At 50.8% G+C, this 23601-nt stretch overlaps 2 protein-coding genes and 1 long non-coding RNA gene across 3 annotated transcripts in view; all 3 read left to right on the top strand.

The window, feature by feature from the left end:
• Window positions 1–3869: 3869 nt before the first annotated feature.
• LOC143975756 (programmed cell death protein 4-like) lies at window positions 3870–22909 on the top strand. The gene is made up of 11 exons (XM_077478274.1): window positions 3870–4004; window positions 5772–6063; window positions 9961–10058; window positions 10252–10365; window positions 10772–10993; window positions 13327–13424; window positions 15587–15701; window positions 21119–21226; window positions 21413–21523; window positions 21678–21817; window positions 22753–22909. The coding sequence occupies exons 2-11, from the start codon at window positions 5802–5804 to the stop codon at window positions 22802–22804; spliced, it is 1320 nt and encodes a 439-aa protein (XP_077334400.1). The 5' UTR covers window positions 3870–4004; window positions 5772–5801; the 3' UTR covers window positions 22805–22909.
• Window positions 15709–21112, top strand: LOC143975757 (uncharacterized). Its single transcript, XR_013272416.1, has 3 exons — window positions 15709–17951; window positions 18172–20017; window positions 20132–21112. It is a non-coding gene; the product is annotated as an uncharacterized LOC143975757 (long non-coding RNA).
• The window catches only part of MOGS (mannosyl-oligosaccharide glucosidase), a gene marked incomplete in the record, with an annotated part of 29037 nt that continues 28246 nt past the window's right edge, over window positions 22811–23601 (top strand). Inside the window, 1 exon segment of the mRNA XM_077478272.1 lies at window positions 22811–22948. Coding sequence (XP_077334398.1) covers window positions 22930–22948 — 19 coding nt within the window.

The raw sequence follows: 23601 nt of genomic DNA, 5'->3' as shown, positions 1-23601 counted from the left end.
ATGTGAAGAACGCATAGCGAGTGCTCTTCAGGGGCCGTCTATAATATTGATTGGACCCCGGGCAAGAATTTTCTTGGCCCCCCCCCATGCAATTTCACTCTCCACCTGCTCTGAGACATACAATAAATAGCAGCTAGACCTAAAATCAGTTTACTGTATCAGATCAGGCAGTGATTGCGGTTGGTTGTCATTGGTTACAGCATATCATTACTGCTTACTGACTGGTTGCTAGAGGTTAGAGTACATATTACGGTTCACTGATTAGTTGCTAGAGGTTACAGCAAATGATTTCTGCTTGTTAATTGGTTGCTAGAGATGAATGTGCAATAATACTGCTCACTGATTGGTTTCTAGAGATGAATGTGCAGTAATACTGCTCACTGATTGGTTTCTAGAGATGAATGTGCAGTAATACTGCTCACTGATTGGTTTCTAGAGATGAATGTGCAGTAATACTGCTCACTGATTGGTTTCTAGAGATGAATGTGCAGTAATGCTGCTCACTGATTGGTTGCTAGAGATGAATGTGCAGTAATACTGCTCACTGATTGGTTGCTAGAGATGAATGTGCAGTAATACTTCTCACTGATTGGTTTCTAGAGATGAATGTGCAGTAATACTTCTCACTGATTGGTTTCTAGAGATGAATGTGCAGTAATGCCGCTCACTGATTGGTTGCTAGAGATGAATGTGCAGTAATGCTGCTCACTGATTGGTTGCTAGAGATGAATGTGCAGTAATACTGCTCAGTGATTGGTTGCTAGAGATGAATGTGCAGTAACGCCGCTCACTGATTGGTTTCTAGAGATGAATGTGCAGTAATACTGCTCACTGGTTGCTAGAGATGAATGTGCAGTAATACCGCTCACTGATTGGTTTCTAGAGATGAATGTGCAGTAATACTGCTCACTGATTGGTTGCTAGAGATGAATGTGCAGTAATGCTGCTCACTGATTGGTTGCTAGAGATGAATGTGCAGGAATGCTGCTCACTGATTGGTTGCTAGAGATGAATGTGCATTAATGCTGCTCACTGATTGGTTGCTAGAGATGAATGTGCAGTAATGCTGCTCACTGATTGGTTGCTAGAGATGAATGTGCAGTAATGCTGCTCACTGATTGGTTGCTAGAGATGAATGTGCAGTAATGCCGCTCACTGATTGGTTTCTAGAGATGAATGTGCAGTAATACCGCTCACTGATTGGTTGCTAGAGATGAATGTGCAGTAATACCGCTCACTGATTGGTTGCTAGAGATGAATGTGCAGTAATGCCGCTCACTGATTGGTTGCTAGAGATGAATGTGCAGTAATGCCGCTCACTGATTGGTTTCTAGAGATGAATGTGCAGTAATACCGCTCACTGATTGGTTTCTAGAGATGAATGTGCAGTAATACCGCTCACTGATTGGTTGCTAGAGATGAATGTGCAGTAATGCTGCTCACTGATTGGTTGCTAGAGATGAATGTGCAGTAATGCTGCTCACTGATTGGTTGCTAGAGATGAATGTGCATTAATACTGCTCACTGATTGGTTGCTAGAGATGAATGTGCAGTAATGCTGCTCACTGATTGGTTGCTAGAGATGAATGTGCAGTAATTCTGCTCACTGATTGGTTGCTAGAGATGAATGTGCAGTAATACCGCTCACTGATTGGTTGCTAGAGATGAATGTGCAGTAATGCCGCTCACTGATTGGTTGCTAGAGATGAATGTGCAGTAATACCGCTCACTGATTGGTTGCTAGAGATGAATGTGCAGTAATACCGCTCACTGATTGGTTGCTAGAGATGAATGTGCAGTAATACCGCTCACTGATTGGTTGCTAGAGATGAATGTGCAGTAATACTGCTCACTGATTGGTTGCTAGAGATGAATGTGCAGTAATGCTGCTCACTGATTGGTTGCTAGAGATGAATGTGCAGTAATACCGCTCACTGATTGGTTACTAGAGATGAATGTGCAGTAATACCGCTCACTGATTGGTTGCTAGAGATGAATGTGCAGTAATACCGCTCACTGATTGGTTGCTAGAGATGAATGGGCAGTAATGCCGCTCACTGATTGGTTTCTAGAGATGAATGTGCAGTAATACCGCTCACTGATTGGTTTCTAGAGATGAATGTGCAGTAATACCGCTCACTGATTGGTTGCTAGAGATGAATGTGCAGTAATACCGCTCACTGATTGGTTGCTAGAGATGAATGTGCAGTAATGCCGCTCACTGATTGGTTTCTAGAGATGAATGTGCAGTAATACCGCTCACTGATTGGTTTCTAGAGATGAATGTGCAGTAATACCGCTCACTGATTGGTTGCTAGAGATGAATGTGCAGTAATACCGCTCACTGATTGGTTGCTAGAGATGAATGTGCAGTAATACCGCTCACTGATTGGTTGCTAGAGATGAATGTGCAGTAATACCGCTCACTGATTGGTTGCTAGAGATGAATGTGCAGTAATGCCGCTCACTGATTGGTTGCTAGAGATGAATGTGCAGTAATACCGCTCACTGATTGGTTGCTAGAGATGAATGTGCAGTAATACCGCTCACTGATTGGTTGCTAGAGGTTACATCACATCACTGCACAATACGGAGCAGAAGGAGATCCAGAAAGTCTCTGAGGATGAACGGCGCCTGAGTCCGGGTTCTACCCGCACCCTCCTAGCGGACACCGGACTGGAGATATTAGAGGGCCCCTCTTTTTTATTCTACCTCCTCTGTGATGGTGGGGGGGGGTAGGACGGGGACTCAGTGCGCAGGCGCCGTTCAGCTTCGGAGATTTTCCGAAGCTTCGTCTGCTCCATACTGCGCATGCGCAGTCCGAGGCGGACACTATACGACGGCCGGACACTATACGACGGCCGGACACTATACGACGACCGGACACTATACGACGGCCGGACACTATGCGACGGCCGGACACTATACGACGGCCGGACACTATACGACGGCCGGACACTATACGACGGCCGGACACTATACGACGGCCGGACACTATACGACGGCCGGACACTATGCGACGGCCGGACACTATACGACGGCCGGACACTATACGACAGAACACGGGGACCTGATAAATATTCACTCACAATCTCCGCCCCCAGAACTATATGCTCAGTGTGGGGGGAGGGGCCCCAGAGGAGGAGGAGCCGGTGTCCTCCCCTCCCCCCCTCTCCGCCTCCACACTGTCCAATCACTGTCAGGAAGTAAAGGGAGGGGCGGAGCATCATCACGAGCGAGGAAGAGCGGTTATAATAGGCAGGAGTGGGCGGAGTGTCAGTACGGAGGAGGAGGAGCGCTGATGAGTGATAGGAGTAGGCGGGGTTTCAGTAGGGGATGGAGCTCTCCAGGTGGGCGGGGTCTCAGTACGGCGATGAAGGGTGTGTAGGAGGGGGCGGGGTGTCAGTACGGAGGAGGCGGAGCAGTGATGTGTAGGAGGGGGCGGGGTATCAGTACGTGGGCGGAGTAGAGATCTCTCAGTAGGAGATGTCGCTCTCCGGGGGGCGGGGTGTCAGTACGGAGGAGCGGTGATGTGTTTGAGGGGGCGGGGTGTCAGTACGGAGGAGGAGGAGCGGTGATGTGGAGGAGGGGGCGGGGTGTCAGTATGTGGGCGGAGTAGAGATCTCTCAGTAGGAGATGTCGCTCTCCGGGGGGCGGGGTGTCAGTACGGAGGAGCGGTGATGTGTTTGAGGGGGCGGGGTGTCAGTACGGAGGAGGAGGAGCGGTGATGTGGAGGAGGGGGCGGGGTGTCAGTATGTGGGCGGAGTAGAGATCTCTCAGTAGTAGATGTCGCTCTCCGGGGGGCGGGGTCTCAGTGCAGTGATGGGTGTGTCAATACGGAGGAGCGGTGATGATGTGTAGGAGTGGGCGGGGTGTCAGTATGTGGGAGGAGTAGAGATCTCCGGGGGTGCGGAGTCTCAGTGCGCTGATGAGGGGTGTGTGAGTGGGCGGGGTGTGAGGACGTCACTTCCGGCAGAGTGTTGTGTACGGCTGTAGTGGTGGAGGTGAGGTAACACGTTGTGTGGTGGTGGGGGGGGGATGGGATTGGAGGGATGGTTCTGGGATGGTGGTGGAGGAGATGATGATGATGATAATAATGAGGGGGAGGTGTCGGTGTAGTGTGGGGGGGAGGAGGAGGGGAGATCTCCGGGCGGTAGGTGGTCGGTGCGGTGAGTGGCGGGCGGTGTATTTCTATAGAAGATGTATGAAGAGATCACCACGTGCTCCGCATTCCTCTCCATATGTTATCCTCACTCCGACCCCGCCCATCCGACCTGTCACTCATCACCGACCCCGCCCACCATCCCTACTAATACTACACAGGCCCCGCCTCCCAGCCTGTCACTCCAAGCCCCGCCCATTGTAACACCAAGCCCCGCCCCCTCTTCTACTACTTATCCCTTCTATTTCTGAACCTTTAACCCCTTCCCTGCTGTACTCCTCCCCTCCCCCATCCTTATCTAATATTAACCCCTTCCCTGCTGTACTCCTCCCCCATCCTTATCTAATATTAACCCTTTCTCTGCCGTACTCCTCCCCCTCATCTAATATTAACCCCTTCCCTGCCGTACTCCTCCCCCTCATCTAATAGTAACCCCTTCCCTGCCGTACTCCTCCCCTCCCCCATCCTTATCTAATATTAACCCCTTCCCTGCCGTACTCCTCCCCCTCATCTAATATTAATCCCTTCCCTGCTGTACTCCTCCCCTCCCCCATCCTTATCTAATATTAACCCCTTCCCTGCCGTACTCCTCCCCCATCCTTATCTAATATTAACCCCTTCCCTGCTGTACTCCTCCCCTCCCCCCATCCTTATCTAATATTAACCCCTTCCCTGCTGTACTCCTCCCCTCCCCCCATCCTTATCTAATATTAACCCCTTCCCTGCCGTACTCCTCCCCTCCCCCCATCCTTATCTAATATTAACCCCTTCCCTGCTGTACTCCTCCCCTCCCCCCATCCTTATCTAATATTAACCCCTTCCCTGCTGTACTCCTCCCCCTCCCCATCCTTATCTAATACTAACCCCTTCCCTGCTGTACTCCTCCCCCCCATCCTTATCTAATATTAACCCCTTCCCTGCTGCTCCCCCCACCTCCTCGTTAACCCCTTCCCTGCTGTACTCCTCCCCTCCCCCCATCCTTATCTAATATTAACCTCTTCCCTGCTGTGCTGCTCCCCCCACCTCCTCGTTAACCCCTTCCCTGCCGTACTCCTCCCCCTCATCTAATAGTAACCCCTTCCCTGCCGTACTCCTCCCCCTCATCTAATAGTAACCCCTTCCCTGCCGTACTCCTCCCCCTCATCTAATAGTAACCCCTTCCCTGCCGTACTCCTCCCCCTCATCTAATATTAACCCCTTCCCTGCTGTACTCCTCCCCTCCCCCCATCCTTATCTAATATTAACCTCTTCCCTGCTGTACTCCTCCCCCCCATCCTTATGTAATATTAACCCCTTCCCTGCCGTACTCCTCCCCTCCCCCATCCTTATCTAATAGTAACCCCTTCCCTGCTGTACTCCTCCCCCTCCCCCATCCTTATCTAATACTAACCCCTTCCCTGCTGTACTCCTCCCCCTCCCCCATCCTTATCTAATACTAACCCCTTCCCTGCTGTACTCCTCCCCTCCCCCCATCCTTATCTAATATTAACCCCTTTCCTGCTGTACTGCTCCCCCCACCTCCTCGTTAACCCCTTCCCTGCTGTACCCCGGCCCGGTGTCACCTCTGATATGATTGGTGTTCCCATTAACCCCTTCTTGTCCTCTGCAGGGCTCGGCACCTCCGGTGGGATCATCTAGGATGGGTCCAGGTGAGGACGAGGCTCCGCAGGCGGAGGAGCTCAGCGATGAGGAAGTGTCGCCTGATTGGACTCCACAGGAGAAGGCTCTACATGAAGCCAAAATGAAAGCCAAAGCCAAGCGCCGGCTCCGCCGAACGTCCTCCCGGGACTCCGCCAGAGAATCGGAGAGCGCCGATGGCACGGTGGAGCCAGTCAGCCCGCGGGGGAAGGTCAATGACCGCAAATCACGTATGGGCAAGGGGCGGGGCCTGCCAAAGAAAGGTGAGGGAGCGGCGAGAATGGTAGAGATGGGTGGGAGCAGTGGGGATTGGTCAGGACAGATTGGTGGTGATGTGTTCGGGGGAGGATTGCTCTGAGCAAAGATAGTGAATATTGGTCTGGGTTGGGATGGTGACAATTGATTAGATTGTGGATTCGTCTGGTCTTGGATGGTATTGATTGGTCAGGCTGTTGATTGGTCAAGTTAGAGATTATATTGGGCTAAGATGGTGATAATTGGTCACGATGAGTGTTGGTGTGGGCCAGAAAGGCGAGGGTTGGTCAGGGTAAGGACTGGTCTGGGCCGGGATGGTGATGGTTGGTCGGGGGTATGGTGGTGAGGATTTCGTGGAGATAAGGGTTGGTCATGGTATGGATTCGGCCGGACCGGGATGGAGAGGGTTGGGTTGGCCTGGGGCCGGGCCTGCGAGGGTTGGGTTGGCCTTGGCCCATGCCGGCGAGGGTTGGACTTGGCCCAGGATGATGACCGTTGGACAGGCTGAGTGTTGGCTTGGGATGGGATGGTGAGGGTTGGCATGGGCCGGGATAGTGAGGATTGTTCTGGGCCAGGATGGTGAGGGTTGGGCAGAGAAGGGTTAGTCAGGGTATGGATTGGTCTGGGCCAGGATGGTGATGGTTGGTTAGGGTTGGCCTGGGCAAGGATAGTGGGGATTGGGCAGAGATAAGGGTTGGTCTGGGCCGGGATGGTGATGGTTGGTTAGGGATGGCCTGAACCGGGATAGTGAGGATTGGGTGGAGATAAGGGTTGGTCATGGTGTGGATTGGCCTGGGCCGGGATGGCGAGGGTTGGCCCATTGTTCTGGGCTGGGATCGGGTGGAGATAAGGGTTGGTCTGGGCCAGGATGATTGTCGGTTAGGGTTCATCTGGGCCTGGATGTTGAGAATTGGGTGGAGATGATGGTTGGTCTGGGCCGGGATGATGAATGTTGTCTGGGCCGGGATGATGAATGTTGGTCAGGGTTAGGGTTGGCCTGGGCCGGGTTTGTGATGGTTGGTTAGGGTTGGCCTGGGCCGGGATGGTGAGGATTGGGTGGAGATAAGGGTTGGTCTAACCCAGGGTGATGATGGTTGTTTAGGGTTGTCCTGGGCCGGGACTTTGAGAATTGGGTGGCGATAAGGGTTGATCTGGGCCGGGTTGATAGTTGGTCAGGGTTAGGATTGGCCTGGGTCGGGATGGTGAGGATTAGGTGGAGATAAGGGTTGGTCTGGGCTGGGATGATGATGGTTGGTTAGGGTTGGCCTGGACCGGGATGGTGAGGATTGGGTGGAGATAAGGGTTGGTCTGGGCTGGGATGATGATGGTTGGTTAGGGTTGGCCTGGGTCGGGATGGTGAGGATTGGGTGGAGATGAGGGTTGGTGTGGGCTGGGATGATGATGGTTGGTTAGGGTTGGCCTGGGTCGGGATGGTGAGGATTGGGTGGAGATAAGGGTTGGGCTGGGCTGGGATGATGATGGTTGGTTAGGGTTGGCCTGGGTCGGGATGGTGAGGATTGGGTGGAGATGAGGGTTGGTCTGGGCTGGGATGATGATAGTTGGTTAGGGTTGGCCTGGGTCGGGATGGTGAGGATTGGGTGGAGATGAGGGTTGGTCTGGGCTGGGATGATGATGGTTGGTTAGGGTTGGCCTGGACCGGGATGGTGAGGATTGGGTGGAGATGAGGGTTGGTGTGGGCTGAGATGATGATCGTTGGTCAGGGTTAGGGTTGGCGTGGGTCGGGATGGTGAGGATTAGGTGGAGATAAGGGTTGGTCTGGGCTGGGATGATGATGGTTGGTTAGGGTTGGCCTGGACCGGGATGGTGAGGATTGGGTGGAGATAAGGGTTGGTCTGGGCTGGGATGATGATGGTTGGTTAGGGTTGGCCTGGGTCGGGATGGTGAGGATTGGGTGGAGATGAGGGTTGGTGTGGGCTGGGATGATGATGGTTGGTTAGGGTTGGCCTGGGTCGGGATGGTGAGGATTGGGTGGAGATAAGGGTTGGGCTGGGCTGGGATGATGATGGTTGGTTAGGGTTGGCCTGGGTCGGGATGGTGAGGATTGGGTGGAGATGAGGGTTGGTCTGGGCTGGGATGATGATGGTTGGTTAGGGTTGGCCTGGGTCGGGATGGTGAGGATTGGGTGGAGATGAGGGTTGGTCTGGGCTGGGATGATGATGGTTGGTTAGGGTTGGCCTGGACCGGGATGGTGAGGATTGGGTGGAGATGAGGGTTGGTGTGGGCCGAGATGATGATCGTTGGTCAGGGTTAGGGTTGGCGTGGGTCGGGATGGTGAGGATTGGGTGGAGATGAGGGTTGGGCTGGGCCGGGATGATGATGGTTGGTTAGGGTTGGCCTGGGCCAGGATGTTGAGGATTGGTTGGAGATGAGGGTAGGGTGGAGATAAGGGTTGGTCTGGGCCTGGATGATGATGATGGTTGGTCAGGGTTAGGGTTGGCCTGCGCTGGGATGGTGAGGATTGGGTGGAGATGAGGGTTGGGCTGGGCCGGGATGATGATGGTTGGTTAGGGTTGGCCTGGGCCAGGATGTTGAGGATTGGTTGGAGATGAGGGTAGGGTGGAGATAAGGGTTGGTCTGGGCCTGGATGATGATGATGGTTGGTCAGGGTTAGGGTTGGCCTGCGCTGGGATGGTGAGGATTGGGTGGAGATGAGGGTTGGGCTGGGCCGGGATGATGATGGTTGGTTAGGGTTGGCCTGGGCCAGGATGTTGAGGATTGGTTGGAGATGAGGGTAGGGTGGAGATAAGGGTTGGTCTGGGCCTGGATGATGATGATGGTTGGTCAGGGTTAGGGTTGGCCTGCGCTGGGATGGTGAGGATTGGGTGGAGATGAGGGTTGGGCTGGGCCGGGATGATGATGGTTGGTTAGGGTTGGCCTGGGCCAGGATGTTGAGGATTGGTTGGAGATGAGGGTAGGGTGGAGATAAGGGTTGGTCTGGGCCTGGATGATGATGATGGTTGGTCAGGGTTAGGGTTGGCCTGGGCCGGGATGGTGAGGATTGGGTGGAGATGAAGGTTGGTGTGGGCCGGGATGATGATGGTTGGTTAGGGTTGGCCTGGGCCGGGATGGTGAGGATTGGGTGGAGATAAGGGTTGGGCTGGGCCGGGATGATGATGGTTGGTTAGGGTTGGCCTGGGTCGGGATGGTGAGGATTGGGTGGAGATGAGGTTTGGTCTGGGTTGGGATGATGATGGTTGGTTAGGGTTGGCCTGGGCCGGGATGGTGAGGATTGGGTGGAGATGAAGGTTGGTGTGGGCCGGGATGATGATGGTTGGTTAGGGTTGGCCTGGGCCGGGATGGTGAGGATTGGGTGGAGATAAGGGTTGGGCTGGGCCGGGATGATGATGGTTGGTTAGGGTTGGCCTGGGTCGGGATGGTGAGGATTGGGTGGAGATGAGGTTTGGTCTGGGTTGGGATGATGATGGTTGGTTAGGGTTGGCCTGGGCCGGGATGGTGAGGATTGGGTGGAGATGAGGGTTAGTGTGGGCCTGGATGATGATGGTAGGTCAGGGTTAGGGTTGGCCTGGGCCGGGATGGCAAGGATTGGGTGGAGATGAGGGATTGGTGTGGGCCGGGATAATGACGATTGGTCTGGGCCAGGATGATGAGGATTGGGTGGAGATGAGGGTTGGTTTGGGCCAGGATGATGAGGATTGGGTGGAGATAAGGGTTGGTCTGGGCCTGGATGATGATGGTTGGTCAGGGTTAGGGTTGGCCTGGGCCGGGATGGCGAGGATTGACCTGGGCTGGGATAGTGAGCGTTGGTCAGGTTGAGGGTTGGTCTGGACTGGTGATGATTGGTCAGGTGGGAACAGCAGGGATTGGTCAGGTAGGAATTCTGGGATGTAATAAAGCGAATTACAAATCTTTGCTATTCTCTACAGGAGGAGCCGGTGGAAAGGGGGTCTGGGGGGCCCCGGGTCAGATCTACAGTTACCAGGAGCCAGATGTCCGAGACCCAAACTATGACGAGTCTGCCCAGGTGAGCAGCCATATACAGGGTGGTACTAGGGGTACACGGTGGCCTCTGTATGATCTGAGATGAATCCATGCACTCCCTGACCCTGCATGGTCATCTCCTGCTATTCCCCATACATGTCTGTCTGATTCCTCATAGGGGTCCTCAGTCTTCTTCATCCTCTGGTTTCGCTCCTCTTATCATGTCTGTCCCATAGGGTGCCACGGTGTACCAGAAGGTGGTGCCGGAGCTGGACGAGGCAGAACTCCAGAAGGCGGTCCATCCCATGGTGCGGGAGTACTTCGAACACGGGGACACCGGGGAGGTCATAGTGAGTATAAGGACCCGGGTACAATATAAGAGGCCGGTCTTCACTCCGAGAACCAGCATCATGTCCCAGCAGACCTAAAGTGGAGCTCTAGGCCTTCTGATAGAGTTGAAACACACGTGGGTGACCTGCGTGTATTACGTCTGTAATTCTGTTTGGCTGGTTTTGTGATTCACATACTAAATAACCAGGAGGGGGGGGGGGTGACACCACCATTCATAGCCCGCCGCTCTCTGCAGCCAGGCAGGAAGCTCATGGTATTACAAGTATCGTTGTGTGTCTGAGCTCCACCGGGGTCTGGTGGACTCTTGGACTGATGACATGATTGGGTTGGGTGATCAACCTGCTGTGTAGTTGGTGGACAGATCATTGTGTGTGTGTCCTGATTGTCTCCATCCTCCCATTCCAGGCTCTCCTCTGTGAGCTGAATTTGGGCGGTCAGAGGCCCGAGGTCTCCCGCCTGGCTGTGTCTCTGTCCCTGGAAGGAAAGGCCAGCCATCGAGAACTGACCTCCCGCCTCTTGTCCGACCTGCTGGTGAAAGTGCTGACCGAAGAAGACATGGCTCGGGCCTTTGACAAGCTGCTGGCCAACTTACCTGACCTTATCCTGGACACTCCTGAGGCTCCACAGGTAAGTACATGGTGGGTGTTTGCCCAAGCACCGCCCATTCCTGGGTGACAGGAGGCCTGTATGGTTTATGTGATAATAAAGAATGGGGGGGTGGGAGGCTCAGAGTGGGGGGAGGGTCAGAATGGATTGAGGAGGGTAAGAGCAGGGAGGGTTACTGTGGGAACAGGCACTGGGGGAGGGTTTAGATTGAGGCACATGGGAAGAGTTAGGCAGATGGGGGGCAGGAAAGGCCAGTAGGCAACATTTGGGGTAATTGGGTTGAAGCGATGCTGTGGATGACGATGATGTATTTGAAAATGGAAGTTCTCCAGTGTAAGGCGGTTGGGACAGCCGCCATGAACATGCGGAGGAGGATTGTAGGGATTGAGGGGCTGGATGCTGTCAATTATAAAATTGGTTTAAGGATAATGGATGGTGGTCATTGGGATGAGGATGACCTTCAAATGGCGATGGGTTTGGAATGGTGATGGGTTTGGAGATTTCTTTTAAGGGTAATTTCAAGGAGGAAGTAGTTGGAAGATGTCACAAATGTTGGGGGGGGGGGGGGGGTGGTGGACTATAGTGATGGAGGGTAAGGATCAGGATAAGAGTTCTAAACAAAGCATGAGGATGGACTGCTGTATCTCGTAGACGAGTTTTAGCTTTGTACCATCACCATTGACTTTAAGCTTGTGGAGGATGAGGAGGACCTTTTTTTTTGATGTTGAGGAGATGAAAGGCAGCGATGAGGATGTGAACACGGGGACTTGGAATGAAGCAGATAATGTGGATGGGGACTAGGAGGGACGAGGATTGGAATGGTGGATCATACCATCTCTAATAACTTGGGGAGATTGTAGAGGATGAGGTGGACCTTTTTGATGTTGAGGAGCAGCATTGAGGACGTTGGGACTTGGAGTGATGCAGATAATTGGGATGGAGACTAGAAAGGGATGGTGGATCATACCATCACTAATAACGTGGGGGGGGGGGGGTTGTAGATGAAGAGGGACCTTTTATTAAACTTGAATAGATGATGGACACCGATGAGGATATTAACACTGGAACATGGAATGAAGCAGGAAAATGGGGGTGGAATCTAGGAAGGATGAGGATTTGGATGGTACCAACTCCAATAACTTGTAGGGGGTAAGGAACCTTTTGATGGTGAGGAGTTGGCTAGCAATAAGGATGCACATGTTGGGTTTTGGAATGAACCAGATAATTGGGATGGAGACTAGGTAGGACGAGGATTTGGATGGTACCATCACTAATAACAATGGGGGGGGGGGGGGTTGTTGTAGAGGATGGGATGGACCTTTCAATGTTGAGTAGATGGCCAATAATGATGATGTAAACATTGGGAACACTGGAACTTGGAATGAAGCAGAAAATTGGGAATTTTAGAAAGTACCATCCAAATCCTCAACCTATCTCCAATAACTTTGGGGGTGGGGGTGGTAGAGGAGGAGGACCTTTTTTGATGTTGAGAAGATGGACAGCAATGAGGAGCTAAACGGTAGAAAATGAGATGGAGACTAGGAAGGATAAGAATTTGGATGGTGGAAGGAACCATCTCCACTAACTTGGAGGGGGTAAGGGGAACCTTTTTCGATGTTGAGGAGATGAAGGATAGCAATGAGGATGCAAATGTTGGGATATGGAATGGAACAGATAATTGCTATGGAGACTCGGTAGGACGAGGATTTGGATGGTACCATCACTAATAACATGGGGGGGGGGGGGGGGGGTTTGTAGAGGATGAGGTGGATCTTTCAATGTTGAGTAGATGGACAATAATGATGATATAAACATTGGGAACACTGGAACTTGGAATGAAGCAGGAAAATGGGGGTGGAATCTAGGAAGGATGAGGATTTGGATGGTGGATGGTACCAACTCCAAAAAACTTGTCAGGGGTTGTAGGGGGTAAGGAACCTTTTGATGGTGAGGAGATGAAGGATGGCAATAAGGATGGAAATGTTGGGTTTTGGAATGAACCAGATAATTGGAATGGAGTCCAGGTAGGATGAGGATTTGGATGGTACCATCACTAATAACATGGGGGGGGGGGGGGGGTTGGGAACACTGGAACTTGGAATGAAGCAGAAAAATTGGGAATTTAGAAAGGGTTGAGGATTTGGATGGTGGATGGTACTATCTCCAATAGCTTTGGGGGTGGGGGTGGTAGAGGAGGAGGACCTTTTTTGATGTTGAGAAGGTTGGCAGCAATGAGGAGGTAAAAGGTAGACAATGAGACGGAGACTAGGAAGGATGAGACTTTGGATGGTGGAAGGAACCATCAGAAGTTGTAAGGTGACCCCGGGGCTGACGTTGGGGTTGTTGTCTTGCAGATGCTGGGACAGTTCATCGCTCGTGCTGTGGCTGATCACGCATTGCCTCTTAATTTCCTGGACCGGTACAAGGGACGTGTTGACTGTGAGCATGCGCGGTGAGAGGGGTGGTAGGATCTGAGGAGGAGGGGATTGTGTGTTTGATCCTCCAGGTCGTACACCGAGCCTTCTTCCTACGTTTTTTTTGTTGATGGAAAAATGGAGATGATTGTAGATGGTGGAAGGAGCACCACGTCAAAAGGTAACCGTCCAATCGCTACGTCCATCCAATGAGAACCGGAGGTGTGGCCTTTGGGTGAAGGGGAGTGGCCCACCAAATATTGGTGACACTTCTATATTTCATTGGACTACTCTTTCTGGATGAACTTTAAACTCGGCCTCTTGCCTCTGGATGTTGGTGCTCCTACTTATCATCATCCCCGTATTAACTTGAACCTGTAGAACCTTCCGTATATGTGAGCTGCCTGAGACCTCGATCCCCATCCATGGAATGTATAGAGGACTTTGGACGATCGAAATAAGCCTGATATATCAGTTCTCAACTCCCTTTAAACTGCCGCTAATGACGAACCTGTGTGGGGGGTGGGATATTTTGTATTGGGGACACCACAGACACTGCAGAATGGGGGTTGGTTGACACCATGGGCACCGTGCAACAAAGTGGGTGACATTGTGCATGGGAAGGGGGAGACACTGTGGACCAGTACATGGGGAAAAGTACACCATGGACATTGTACAGAGAAGGGCACCATGGATTCTGTGTGAGGAAAGCAAGGAGGGCATCGCAGACCTTGTACGAGGAAAGAGGGGGCATCACTGACATAGCACTGCCTTCACCCTCTTTGGCATGGAGGTCACCAGAGCTTCACAGGTCACCACTGGAGTCCTCTTCCCCTCCCCCATGATGACATCACAGAGCTGGTGGATGTTGGAGACCTTCCCCTCCTCCACCTTCCCTCTGAGGATGTCCCACAGATGATCAATAGGGTTTAGGTCTGGAGACATGCTTGGCCAGTCCATCACCTTTACCCTCAGCTTCTTTAGCAAGGCAGTGGTGGTGTTGGAGGTGTGTTTGGGGTGGTTATCATGTTGGAATACTGCCCTGCGGTCCAGTCTCTGAAGGGAGGGGGTCATGCTCTGCTTCAGTATGTCACAGTACATGTTGCCATTCATGGTCCCCTCAATGATCTGTAGCCCCCCAGTGCCGGCAGCACTCATGCAGCCCCAGACCATGACACCCCCACCACCATGCCTGACTGTAGACAAGACACACTTGTCTTTGTCCTCCTCACCTGGTTGCCCCCACACACGCCTGACACCATCTGACACCAAATACCTTTATCTTGGTCTCATCAGAGCACAGGACATGGTTCCAGTAATCCATCTCCTTAGTCTGCTTGTCTTCAGCAAACTGTTTGTGGTCTTTCTTATGCATCATCTTTAGAAGAGGCTTCCTTCTGGGATGACAGCCATGCAGACCAATTTGATGCAGTGTGCGGCGTATGGTCTGAGCACTGACAGGCTGACCCCCCACCCCTACAACCTCTGCAGCAATGCTGGCAGCACTCATACGTCTATTTCCCAAAGACAACCTCTGGATGTGACGCTGAGCACGTGACCTCAAATTCTTTGGTGGACCATGGCGAGGCCTGTTCTGAGGGGAACCTGTCCTGTTATACCGCTGTATGGTCTTGGCCACCGTGCTGCAGATCAGTTTCAGGGTCTTGGCAATCTTCTTATAGCCTAGGCCATCTTTATGTAGAGGAACAATTCTTATCTTCAGATCCTCAGAGAGTTCTTTGCCATGAGGTGCCATGTTGTACTTCTAGTGACCAGTATAAGAGAGTGAGAGCGATAACACCAAATTTAACACACCTGCTCCCCATTCACACCTGAGACCTTGTAACACTAACGAGTCACATGACACCGGGGGGAGGGGAAAATGGCTAATTGGGCCCAATTTGGAGATTTTCACTTAGGGGGTGTACTGACTTTTGTTGCCAGCGGTTTAGACATTAATGGCTGTGTGTTGAGTTATTTTGAGGGGGCAGGAAATTTACACTGTTATACAAGCTGTACACTCACTACTTTACATTGTAGACAAGTGTCATTTCTTCAGCGTTGTCACATTAAAAGAGAGAAGAAATGTCACTGAGGGGTGTACTTACTTTAGTTGGATACTGTAGATGTGTATATAATAGCATTTCCTTTTAATTGGCTTTTGCTAGACATCTGAGATCCTCTTCTCGTCCTCCCTCAGGGCCGCCTTGGACCGCGCTGCCGTCCTTCTTAGAATAAAGAGAGAGATCATCCGGCTGGACAACGTGTGGGGAGTCGGAGGAGGACAGAGACCCGTGAAGCATCTCGTCAAAGAGGTAACCCAACGGGGGAACGAGGCCTGAAGGGGCTCCGACCAACATTCCACCATAGAACGGTGTAGACTTCTTCTGGGATTAGGTTTATAAATCCTTGATAAGGATACGTTATATTGTCTGAGATGAGATCCACCAACCCATAGACGGCTGTATTCTGTATCTTCTGGGATATCTGGTGGGATGAGAAGATAAACCATGAGAGTGGAATTTCTTGGTGGGAGATTTGTGGGGAGGAAGTGGCTTGATTGGAGATGACCCCAATGTTGGGTGGGGGGTGAGGGTTGGACTATAGGGGTTGAAGTACGGATTAGGATGAGATTTATAAAATAGAGGATGGAAGGCTGTGTAGACCTTTTGTACCATCAACAATAACTTTTTGGGCTTGTGGAGGAGGATGAGGACATTTGATGTTGAGGAGATGAAGGATGGCGATGAGGATCGGAATACCGGGATATTTGTAATAGGGATGTCAGATCTAGGACTAGAACTATCGCAGGATTACATTCACAATTGGGTTTAGATGATACATTTTTGAGTTTGAGGTCATAGTGGGGTTTAGGACCTTTTTAGAGCTGGTCGGGGGTAAGAGTTCTGCCCCGCACACACGGGCGGATTTTCTGATGGACTTCCGCTCAAGCTTGGTTTGGATACACACGGGTCACACAAGAGTTCTCTGAAACTTTCAACCCGGCAAGAACGGGGTGACGTACAACACGAGCCGAGAAAATGAACTTCAGTGTTTCCCAGCATGCGTGATTTTTTTTTTTTTTTTGCGTGTCCGAGTTGCATACGGACTAACGCATTTTCGGATGGGAACGTTTCCCGACTGAAATATAGAGAGCCTGCTCTAAATCTTTTGGTGGCTGGAATTCGGCTAACAAATGGCCGATGGAGCGTACACACGGTCGCATTTTCCAACCAAAAGCTCTCATCTGAGTTTTGCTGGCGGCATTTGCGATCGTGTTGTACGCGGCGTTAGGATGAAGATTAGGGCTGGAGACCAGTGTTGGGATTAGAGGTTAGGGTTGGGAGTTAGGAAAAGATTAGGGCTGGAGACCAGTGCTGAGATTAGAGGTTAAGATGAAGATTAGGGCTGGAGACCAGTGTTGGGATTAGAGGTTAGGGTGAAGATTAGGGCTGGAGACCAGTGTTGGGATTAGAGGTTAGGGTGAAGATTAGGGCTGGAGACCAGTGTTGGAATTAGAGGTTAGGGTGAAGATTAGGGCTGGAGACCAGTGTTGGGATTAGAGGTTAGGGTGAAGATTAGGGCTGGAGACCAGTGTTGGGATTAGAGGTTAGGATGAAGATTAGGGCTGGAGACCAGTGTTGGGATTAGAGGTTAGGGTGAAGATTAGGGCTGGAGACCAGTGTTGGGATTAGAGGTTAGGATGAAGATTAGGGCTGGAGACCAGTGTTGGGATTAGAGGTTAGGGTTTGGGTGAAGATTAGGTTTAGAGACCAGTGTGGGGATTAGAGGTTAGGGTTAGGATTTAATGGAGTTAAGGTTGTAGACCAGTGTTAGGATTTGGGGTTTGGATGACGTTTAGGGCTAGAGATCAGTGTGGGGATTAGAGGTTATGGTTGGGATTTAGGGTTAGGATAAAGATTTGAGCTAGAGACCAGTGTTGGGATTAGAGATTAGGGTTTGGCTGAAGGTTAGGACTAGAGATCAGTGTGGGGATTAGAGGTTGGGGTTGGGATTTAGGGTTAGGGTGAAGATTAGGGCTAGAAAACAGTGTGGGGAATAGAGGTTAGGGTTAGGATTTAATGGAGTTAAGGCTGTAGACCAGTGTTGGGATTTTTGGGTTAGGAGTTAGGATGAAGATTAGGTTTAGAGACCAGTGTTGGCATTAGAGGTTATGGTTTGGATTTAGGGTTAGGATGAAGATTAGGTTTAGAGACCAGTGTGGGGATTAGAGGTTATGGTTGGGATTTAGGGTTAGGATGAAGGTTAAGGCTAGAGACCAGTGTGGGGATTAGAGGTTATGGTTGGGATTTAATGGAGTTAAGGCTGTAGACCAATGTTGGAATATTTGGTTAGGAGTTAGGATGAAGATTAGGTTTAGAGACCAGTGTTGGGATTAGAGGTTGGGGTTTGGATGAAGGTTAAGGCTGAAGACTAGTGTGGGGCTTAGAGGTTAGGGTTGGGATTTGGGGTTTGGATGACGTTTAGGGCTAGAGACCAGTGTGGGGATTAGAGGTTATGGTTGGGATTTAAGGTTAGGATGAAGATTTGAGCTAGAGATTAGGGTTTGGATGAAGTTTAGGGCTAGAGACCAGTGTGGGGATTAGAGGTTAGGGTTGGTATTTAGGGTTAGGATGAAGATTGGGGCTAGAGACCAGTGTGGGGAGTAGAGATTAGGGTTAGGATGAAGTTTAGGGCTAGAGACCAGTGTGGGGATTAGAGGTTAGGGTTGGGATTTAGGGTTAGGATGAAGATTGGGGCTAGAGACCAGTGTGGGGAGTAGAGGTTAGGATGAAGATTAGGGCTAAAGACAAGTGTTGGGATTAGAGATTAGGGTTTGGATGATGTTTAGGGCTAGAGGCCAGTGTGGGGATTAGAGGTTGGGGTTGGGATTTAATGGAGTTAAGGCTGTAGACCAGTGTTGGGATTTTTGGGTTAGGAGTTAGGATGAAGATTAGGTTTAGAGACCAGTGTGGGGATTAGAGGTTATGGTTGGGATTTAGGGTTAGGATGAAGATTTGAGTTGGAGACCAGTGTTGGGATTAGAGATTAGGGTTTGGATGAAGGTTAGGGCTAGAGACCAGTGTGGGGATTAGAGGTTGGGGTTGGGATTTAGGGTTAGGGTGAAGATTGGGGCTAGAGACCAGTGTGGGGAGTAGAGGTTAGGGTTGGGATTTAGGGTTAGGATGAAGATTGGGGCTAGAGACCAGTGTGGGGAGTAGATGTTAGGATGAAGATTAGGGCTAAAGACAAGTGTTGGGATTAGAGATTAGGGTTTGGATGATGTTTAGGGCTAGAGACCAGTGTGGGGATTAGAGGTTAGGGTTGGGATTTAGGGTTTGGATGAAGTTTAGGGCTAGAGACCAGTGTGGGGATTAGAGGTTAGGGTTGGTATTTAGGGTTAGGATGAAGATTGGGGCTAGAGACCAGTGTGGGGAGTAGAGATTAGGGTTTGGATGATGTTTAGGGCTAGAGACCAGTGTGGGGATTAGAGGTTAGGGTTGGGATTTAGGGTTAGGATGAAGTTTAGGGCTAGAGACCAGTGTGGGGATTAGAGGTTAGGGTTGGGATTTAATGGAGTTAAGGCTGTAGACCAGTGTTGGGATTTTTGGGTTAGGAGTTAGGATGAAGATTAGGCTTAGAGACCAGTGTTGGCATTAGAGGTTAGGGTTGGGTTTTTGGGTTAGGAGTTAAAATGAAGGTTAAGGCTGTAGACCAATGTTGGAATTTTTGGTTAGGAGTTAGGATGAAGATTAGGTTTAGAGACCAGTGTTGGGATTAGAGGTTGGGGTTTGGATGAAGGTTAAGGCTGAAGACTAGTGTGGGGCTTAGAGGTTAGGGGTGGGATTTAGGGCTAGAGACCAGTGCTGGTATTACAGGTTAGGGTTTGGATTAAGAATTGGGATGAAGGTTGGAGACCAGTGTTTGGGATAACGGGTTAGGACTGGACACCAGTGTTCGGATTAGAAGTTTGAGTTTAGGGTTTAGAGTTTGGGTGAAAGTTAAAGGAGAAGTATGGGGAAAGCTTGTTTTGGCTGTACTTCTCCCGAGGATCACAGGTGTGCAGTTAGTTTTCAGCAGACAGCGGGCTGAAGTCCTCTACCGACTGACGTCACAGAGCCGGTCCAGGCTCCGGAAAGATGGCGACCATATGGTTGGGATCAGCCCACATGCCTGAGCCGGCTGCTCATGCCCCCTTCAAAGCCTAGCGCTTCACTTGTAGTCAGCAGCTCTCCGCTCACAGAGCTGTGAGAACCGAGCGATTGGTGGTGTTTGATTGCTCCGGTTCTCAGTCTTGGAGACGGCGGGGGAGAGATGCAGCATCCAGCTAGGTAAGTATGATTCTACAAGAAAAACACAAATTCCCATACTTTTCTTTTTAAGGTTAAAGGCCAGTATTTGGATGAGCAATTGAGGTTTGGGATTAAGGACAAGGGTTATGGATTGGATTTAAGGGTTACGAGTTTGGATGAAAGGTTAGGGTTAGAAACCAGTGTTGGAGTTATGGTTTAAAATTCAAGTTGGGTCTACAGGTGTATGGATTAGAGGTTTGGATTTAGGAGTTAGAATTCGTTTTAGGGCTAGAGAGCCGTTTTGGGATTAGGGAGTGGGATTTGGCGTTGGGATGAAGGTTAGGGCTAGAGACCAGTGTTGGGATTAGGGAGTGGGATTTGGCGTTGGGATGAAGGTTAGGGCTAGAGACCAGTGTTGGGATTAGGGAGTGGGATTTGGCGTTGGGATTAAGAATTGGGATGAAGGTTAGGGCTAGAGACCAGGGTTGGGATTACGGATTTGGCGTTAGAATTTAAAATGTAGGGTGAAGGTTTGGGGCTTTACACCGATGTTGGGATCAGAAGTTTGGATTTGGGATTAAGAATTGGGGTGACGGTTAGGGCTGGAGACTGAGGTTGGGGGTTATTAGAGTGAAGGGTAAGGCTAGTGGTTAGGAGAAAGGCTCCTCACCTTGAAAGTTGGGTTGAGGGATGGGGCCAGTAGATTTAGAGACTAGGAAGAGAAGTTAGAAGAAGATACAAGTCTTGGAGGCCAATTGAAAAATAGTCTGGAAGTTGGGCTTGAGGTCAGGTTTGGAGGTAGTGGTTGGGCATAAAAGAGTCATTTGTAGAGTCAATGGTGAGGTTAGATTGTAGAAAAGGCTTTCCTTTAGAGGTGGGTTCAGCCAACGTTGGTGTTAGACATAGGGGTTCACTTTTGAGTGAGTGTTTAGAGGCCGAGTCTAGGGTTGGTGCTTCTGTTGAGGGATTGGATTCAATCCAAAGTAGAGACCATGGTTGGGTTTAGAGTTGGTGAGGATTTAGGGTTTGAAGGCAAGGTTAGGTTGGGAACCAGATTGATAGAATTGGGGTCATGTTAGGTTGAGGACAGAGCTTAGTTTAGTTTTGGGGTCATAACTTTAAGAATTAGAAATGGGGGTTGTTCCAGATTTGAAGGACCAGAAACTGTGGGTGTGTGTCTGGCTTGGTAGAATTGGGGTCATGTTAGGTTGAGGACAGAGCTTAGTTTAGTTTTGGGGTCATAACTTTAAGAATTAGAAATGGGGGTTGTTCCAGATTTGAAGGACCAGAAACTGTGGGTGTGTTAGCTGAGATTTTAGCATTGGGGGTTTAGGTAGGGTAATTACTTCATGGTTGCACCAAGACCTTGTGTACCTTACGTAGAGGCAGATGACATCATTCAGTCTGATGACACGTTGTTCTCCTCCTCCTCCTCCCAGATGAACCTTCTCCTCAAGGAGTTCCTGTCATCGGGTCAGGTGTCTGAGGCGGAGCGATGTCTACGGGATCTGGAGGTGCCTCACTTCCACCATGAGCTCGTCTACGAGGTATCGGCAACAGAATTGAATTTTGGTTTTGGTGGCACTTGGAATATACATTTTTGCATTATTTGGGGAGGGTGGGAAGAAATATGAAGGCACCAATCATACCCAGAGGAGGTGTGAATGGTATATAGAGCACGGCACACACGTCGTTCATGTATAACCTCTGCTCTGTTATTCTCTTGTCCTCAGGCGGTGGTCATGGTGTTGGAAGGCTCAGTGGAGGGCCATATCATGATGGTGGTGAAGTTGTTGAAGGCGTTGTCTGACAGCGGTATGATCACATTGGACCAGATGAACCGGGTAACATATCCTGCACCTACTATAGAGTGTTACGTGTGTGTGTGTGTGTGTGTGTGTGTGTGTGTGTGTGTGTGTGTGTGTGTGTGTGTGTGTGTGTGTGTGTGTGTGTGTGTGTGTGTGCTGAGCGTGGCCCTCACTCTCCTGTGTCCTGCAGGGGTTCCAGCGTGTCTACACGGAGCTCCCCGATCTCAGCCTGGATGTACCAAATGCTCAGAATGTCATGGAGAAACTGGTGGACCTGTGTTACCAGGAGGGCGCCATCACCCAACAGCTGCGGGACCAGTGTCCACTCAGGTGTGTGTGTGTTAGGGGGAGGAGCTTAGAGGAGGCTTCCTTCCTGTACCTGGGGATTGAGGGGGAGGAGCTTAGAGGAGACTTCCTTCCTGTGGCTTGAGGGGGGAGGAGCTTGGAGGAGACTTCCTGTACCTGGGCATTGATGGGGTAGGAGCTTAGAGGAGACTTCTTTCCCGTACCTGGGGATTGAGGGACTTAGAGGGTGCTTCGTTCCCGTACCTGGGGAGTGAGGGAGAGGAGCTTAGAGGGGGCTTCCTTCCTGTACCTGGGGATTGAGGGGGAGGAGCTTAGAGGAGACTTCCTTCCTGTGGCTTGAGGGGGGAAGAGCTTGGAGGAGACTTCCTGTACCTGGGGGTTGAGGGGGGAGGAGCTTAGAGCAGACTTCTTTCCTGTGGCTTGAGGGGGGAAGAGCTTGGAGGAGACTTCCTGTACCTGGGCATTGAGGGGGGAGGGGCTTAGAGGAGACTTCTTTCCCGTACCTGGGGATTGACGGACTTAGAGGGTGCTTCGTTCCCGTACCTGGGGAGTGAGGGGGAGGAGCTTAGAGGAGACTTCCTTCCCATACTTGGGGGTGGCTTTCTTTTTGTTATGTGGTATCGATAGGGGGGAGGAACTCAAGGAGGCTTTCTTCCTGTATTAGAGGGAGGAGGAGTTTTTAAAAGTGGTCTCCTTCCAGCCGCCATGTTGGGTGATGAGGATTTTTGGGTTAGGTGATCGTATATAGCAGTGATGGCGAACCTCGGCACCCCAGATGTTTTGGAACTACATTTCCCATGATGCTCAGGCACTCTGCAGTGTAGTGGAGCATCGTGGGAAATGTAGTTCCAAAACATCTGGAGTGCCGAGGTTCGCCATCACTGGTATATAGTAACCATTCCCCAGACACCAATCTCTGACCCTCTGTCCCCTCTCTCTCTTTCTCTCTCCTCCCGCAGGGGCCGCAAACGTTTTGTGAGCGAGGGAGACGGAGGACTCGTCAAACAGTGACTTGACCCCTCCCCCCCCACCTGGCCTGGAGGTCAGAGATTCGGGGGGAGACCGAGATCTTCTTCTGGTGTACAAACTAACCAAAATAAACGGGGAAATTGGGAAGTGACTGGCTGGTGTTTTTAATGATGACCTGTGATGAGGGTACATAAGAGCTTATTAAACCTCACACACCCCGTACAATGCCCCCCCCCAATTCTTAACAATATGATGATCCCCCACAAATGCATCACTGATTACTGTTAAGATGACTCCAATTCGCTGACACTATGACTGCCCCGTGCCCCCCCCCTTTATAGTAACAAGGCTGGCTTATCCAAAAGCCCCCCCCCGTTGGTCCTTCTTAGTCTGCTGGACAAAGTTCAAAGGCCATGCAGTGCATTATGGTTGAAACTAAAATTACCCAGGTGAGTTTAGGCTTTGCTTGCACCATAGACCCATAGGGGGCAACAAATCTCAATACCGTCTTTACTTTTACATCTCCCGATGGAGACCCTTCAGTGTAAAGGGCTCAACTCCTAGACCGGTACACACATCCGACTCCCTCCAGCACCTGATGAAGACCCTTCAAGGTAAAGGGCTGACTCTCAGCTTCTACATCAGTACATCCATCTAACCGAATCCCTACATCGCCTGATGAAGACCACTCGATGTAAAGGGTTTATTCTCAAGATTCTACACCAGTACATCCATCTTGCCAGCTCCCCCACATTCCTGATGAAGACCCCTCGATGTAAAGGGTTTATTCTCAAGATTCGACACCAGTACATCCATCTTACCAACTCCCCCACATTCCT

Source organism: Lithobates pipiens, unplaced genomic scaffold (genome assembly GCF_037356315.1).
Source record: "Lithobates pipiens isolate NorthernLeopardFrog02 unplaced genomic scaffold, aLitPip1_a1.2 Scaffold_13, whole genome shotgun sequence".
NCBI classification, from domain to species: domain Eukaryota; kingdom Metazoa; phylum Chordata; class Amphibia; order Anura; family Ranidae; genus Lithobates; species Lithobates pipiens.
Note: the sequence above shows the minus strand (reverse complement) of the source record. Positions and strands in the feature narration are given on the sequence as shown.

Bases quoted from the DNA above. Each gene is read 5' to 3' on its own strand.
- LOC143975756 (XM_077478274.1), top strand. From the start codon at position 5,802: ATGGGTCCAGGTGAGGACGAGGCTCCGCAGGCGGAGGAGCTCAGCGAT. The intron at 10,366-10,771 runs GTGAGTATAAGG...CTCCCATTCCAG, and splicing joins GGGACACCGGGGAGGTCATA to GCTCTCCTCTGTGAGCTGAA. The intron at 21,818-22,752 runs GTGTGTGTGTGT...CTCCTCCCGCAG, and splicing joins CGGGACCAGTGTCCACTCAG to GGGCCGCAAACGTTTTGTGA.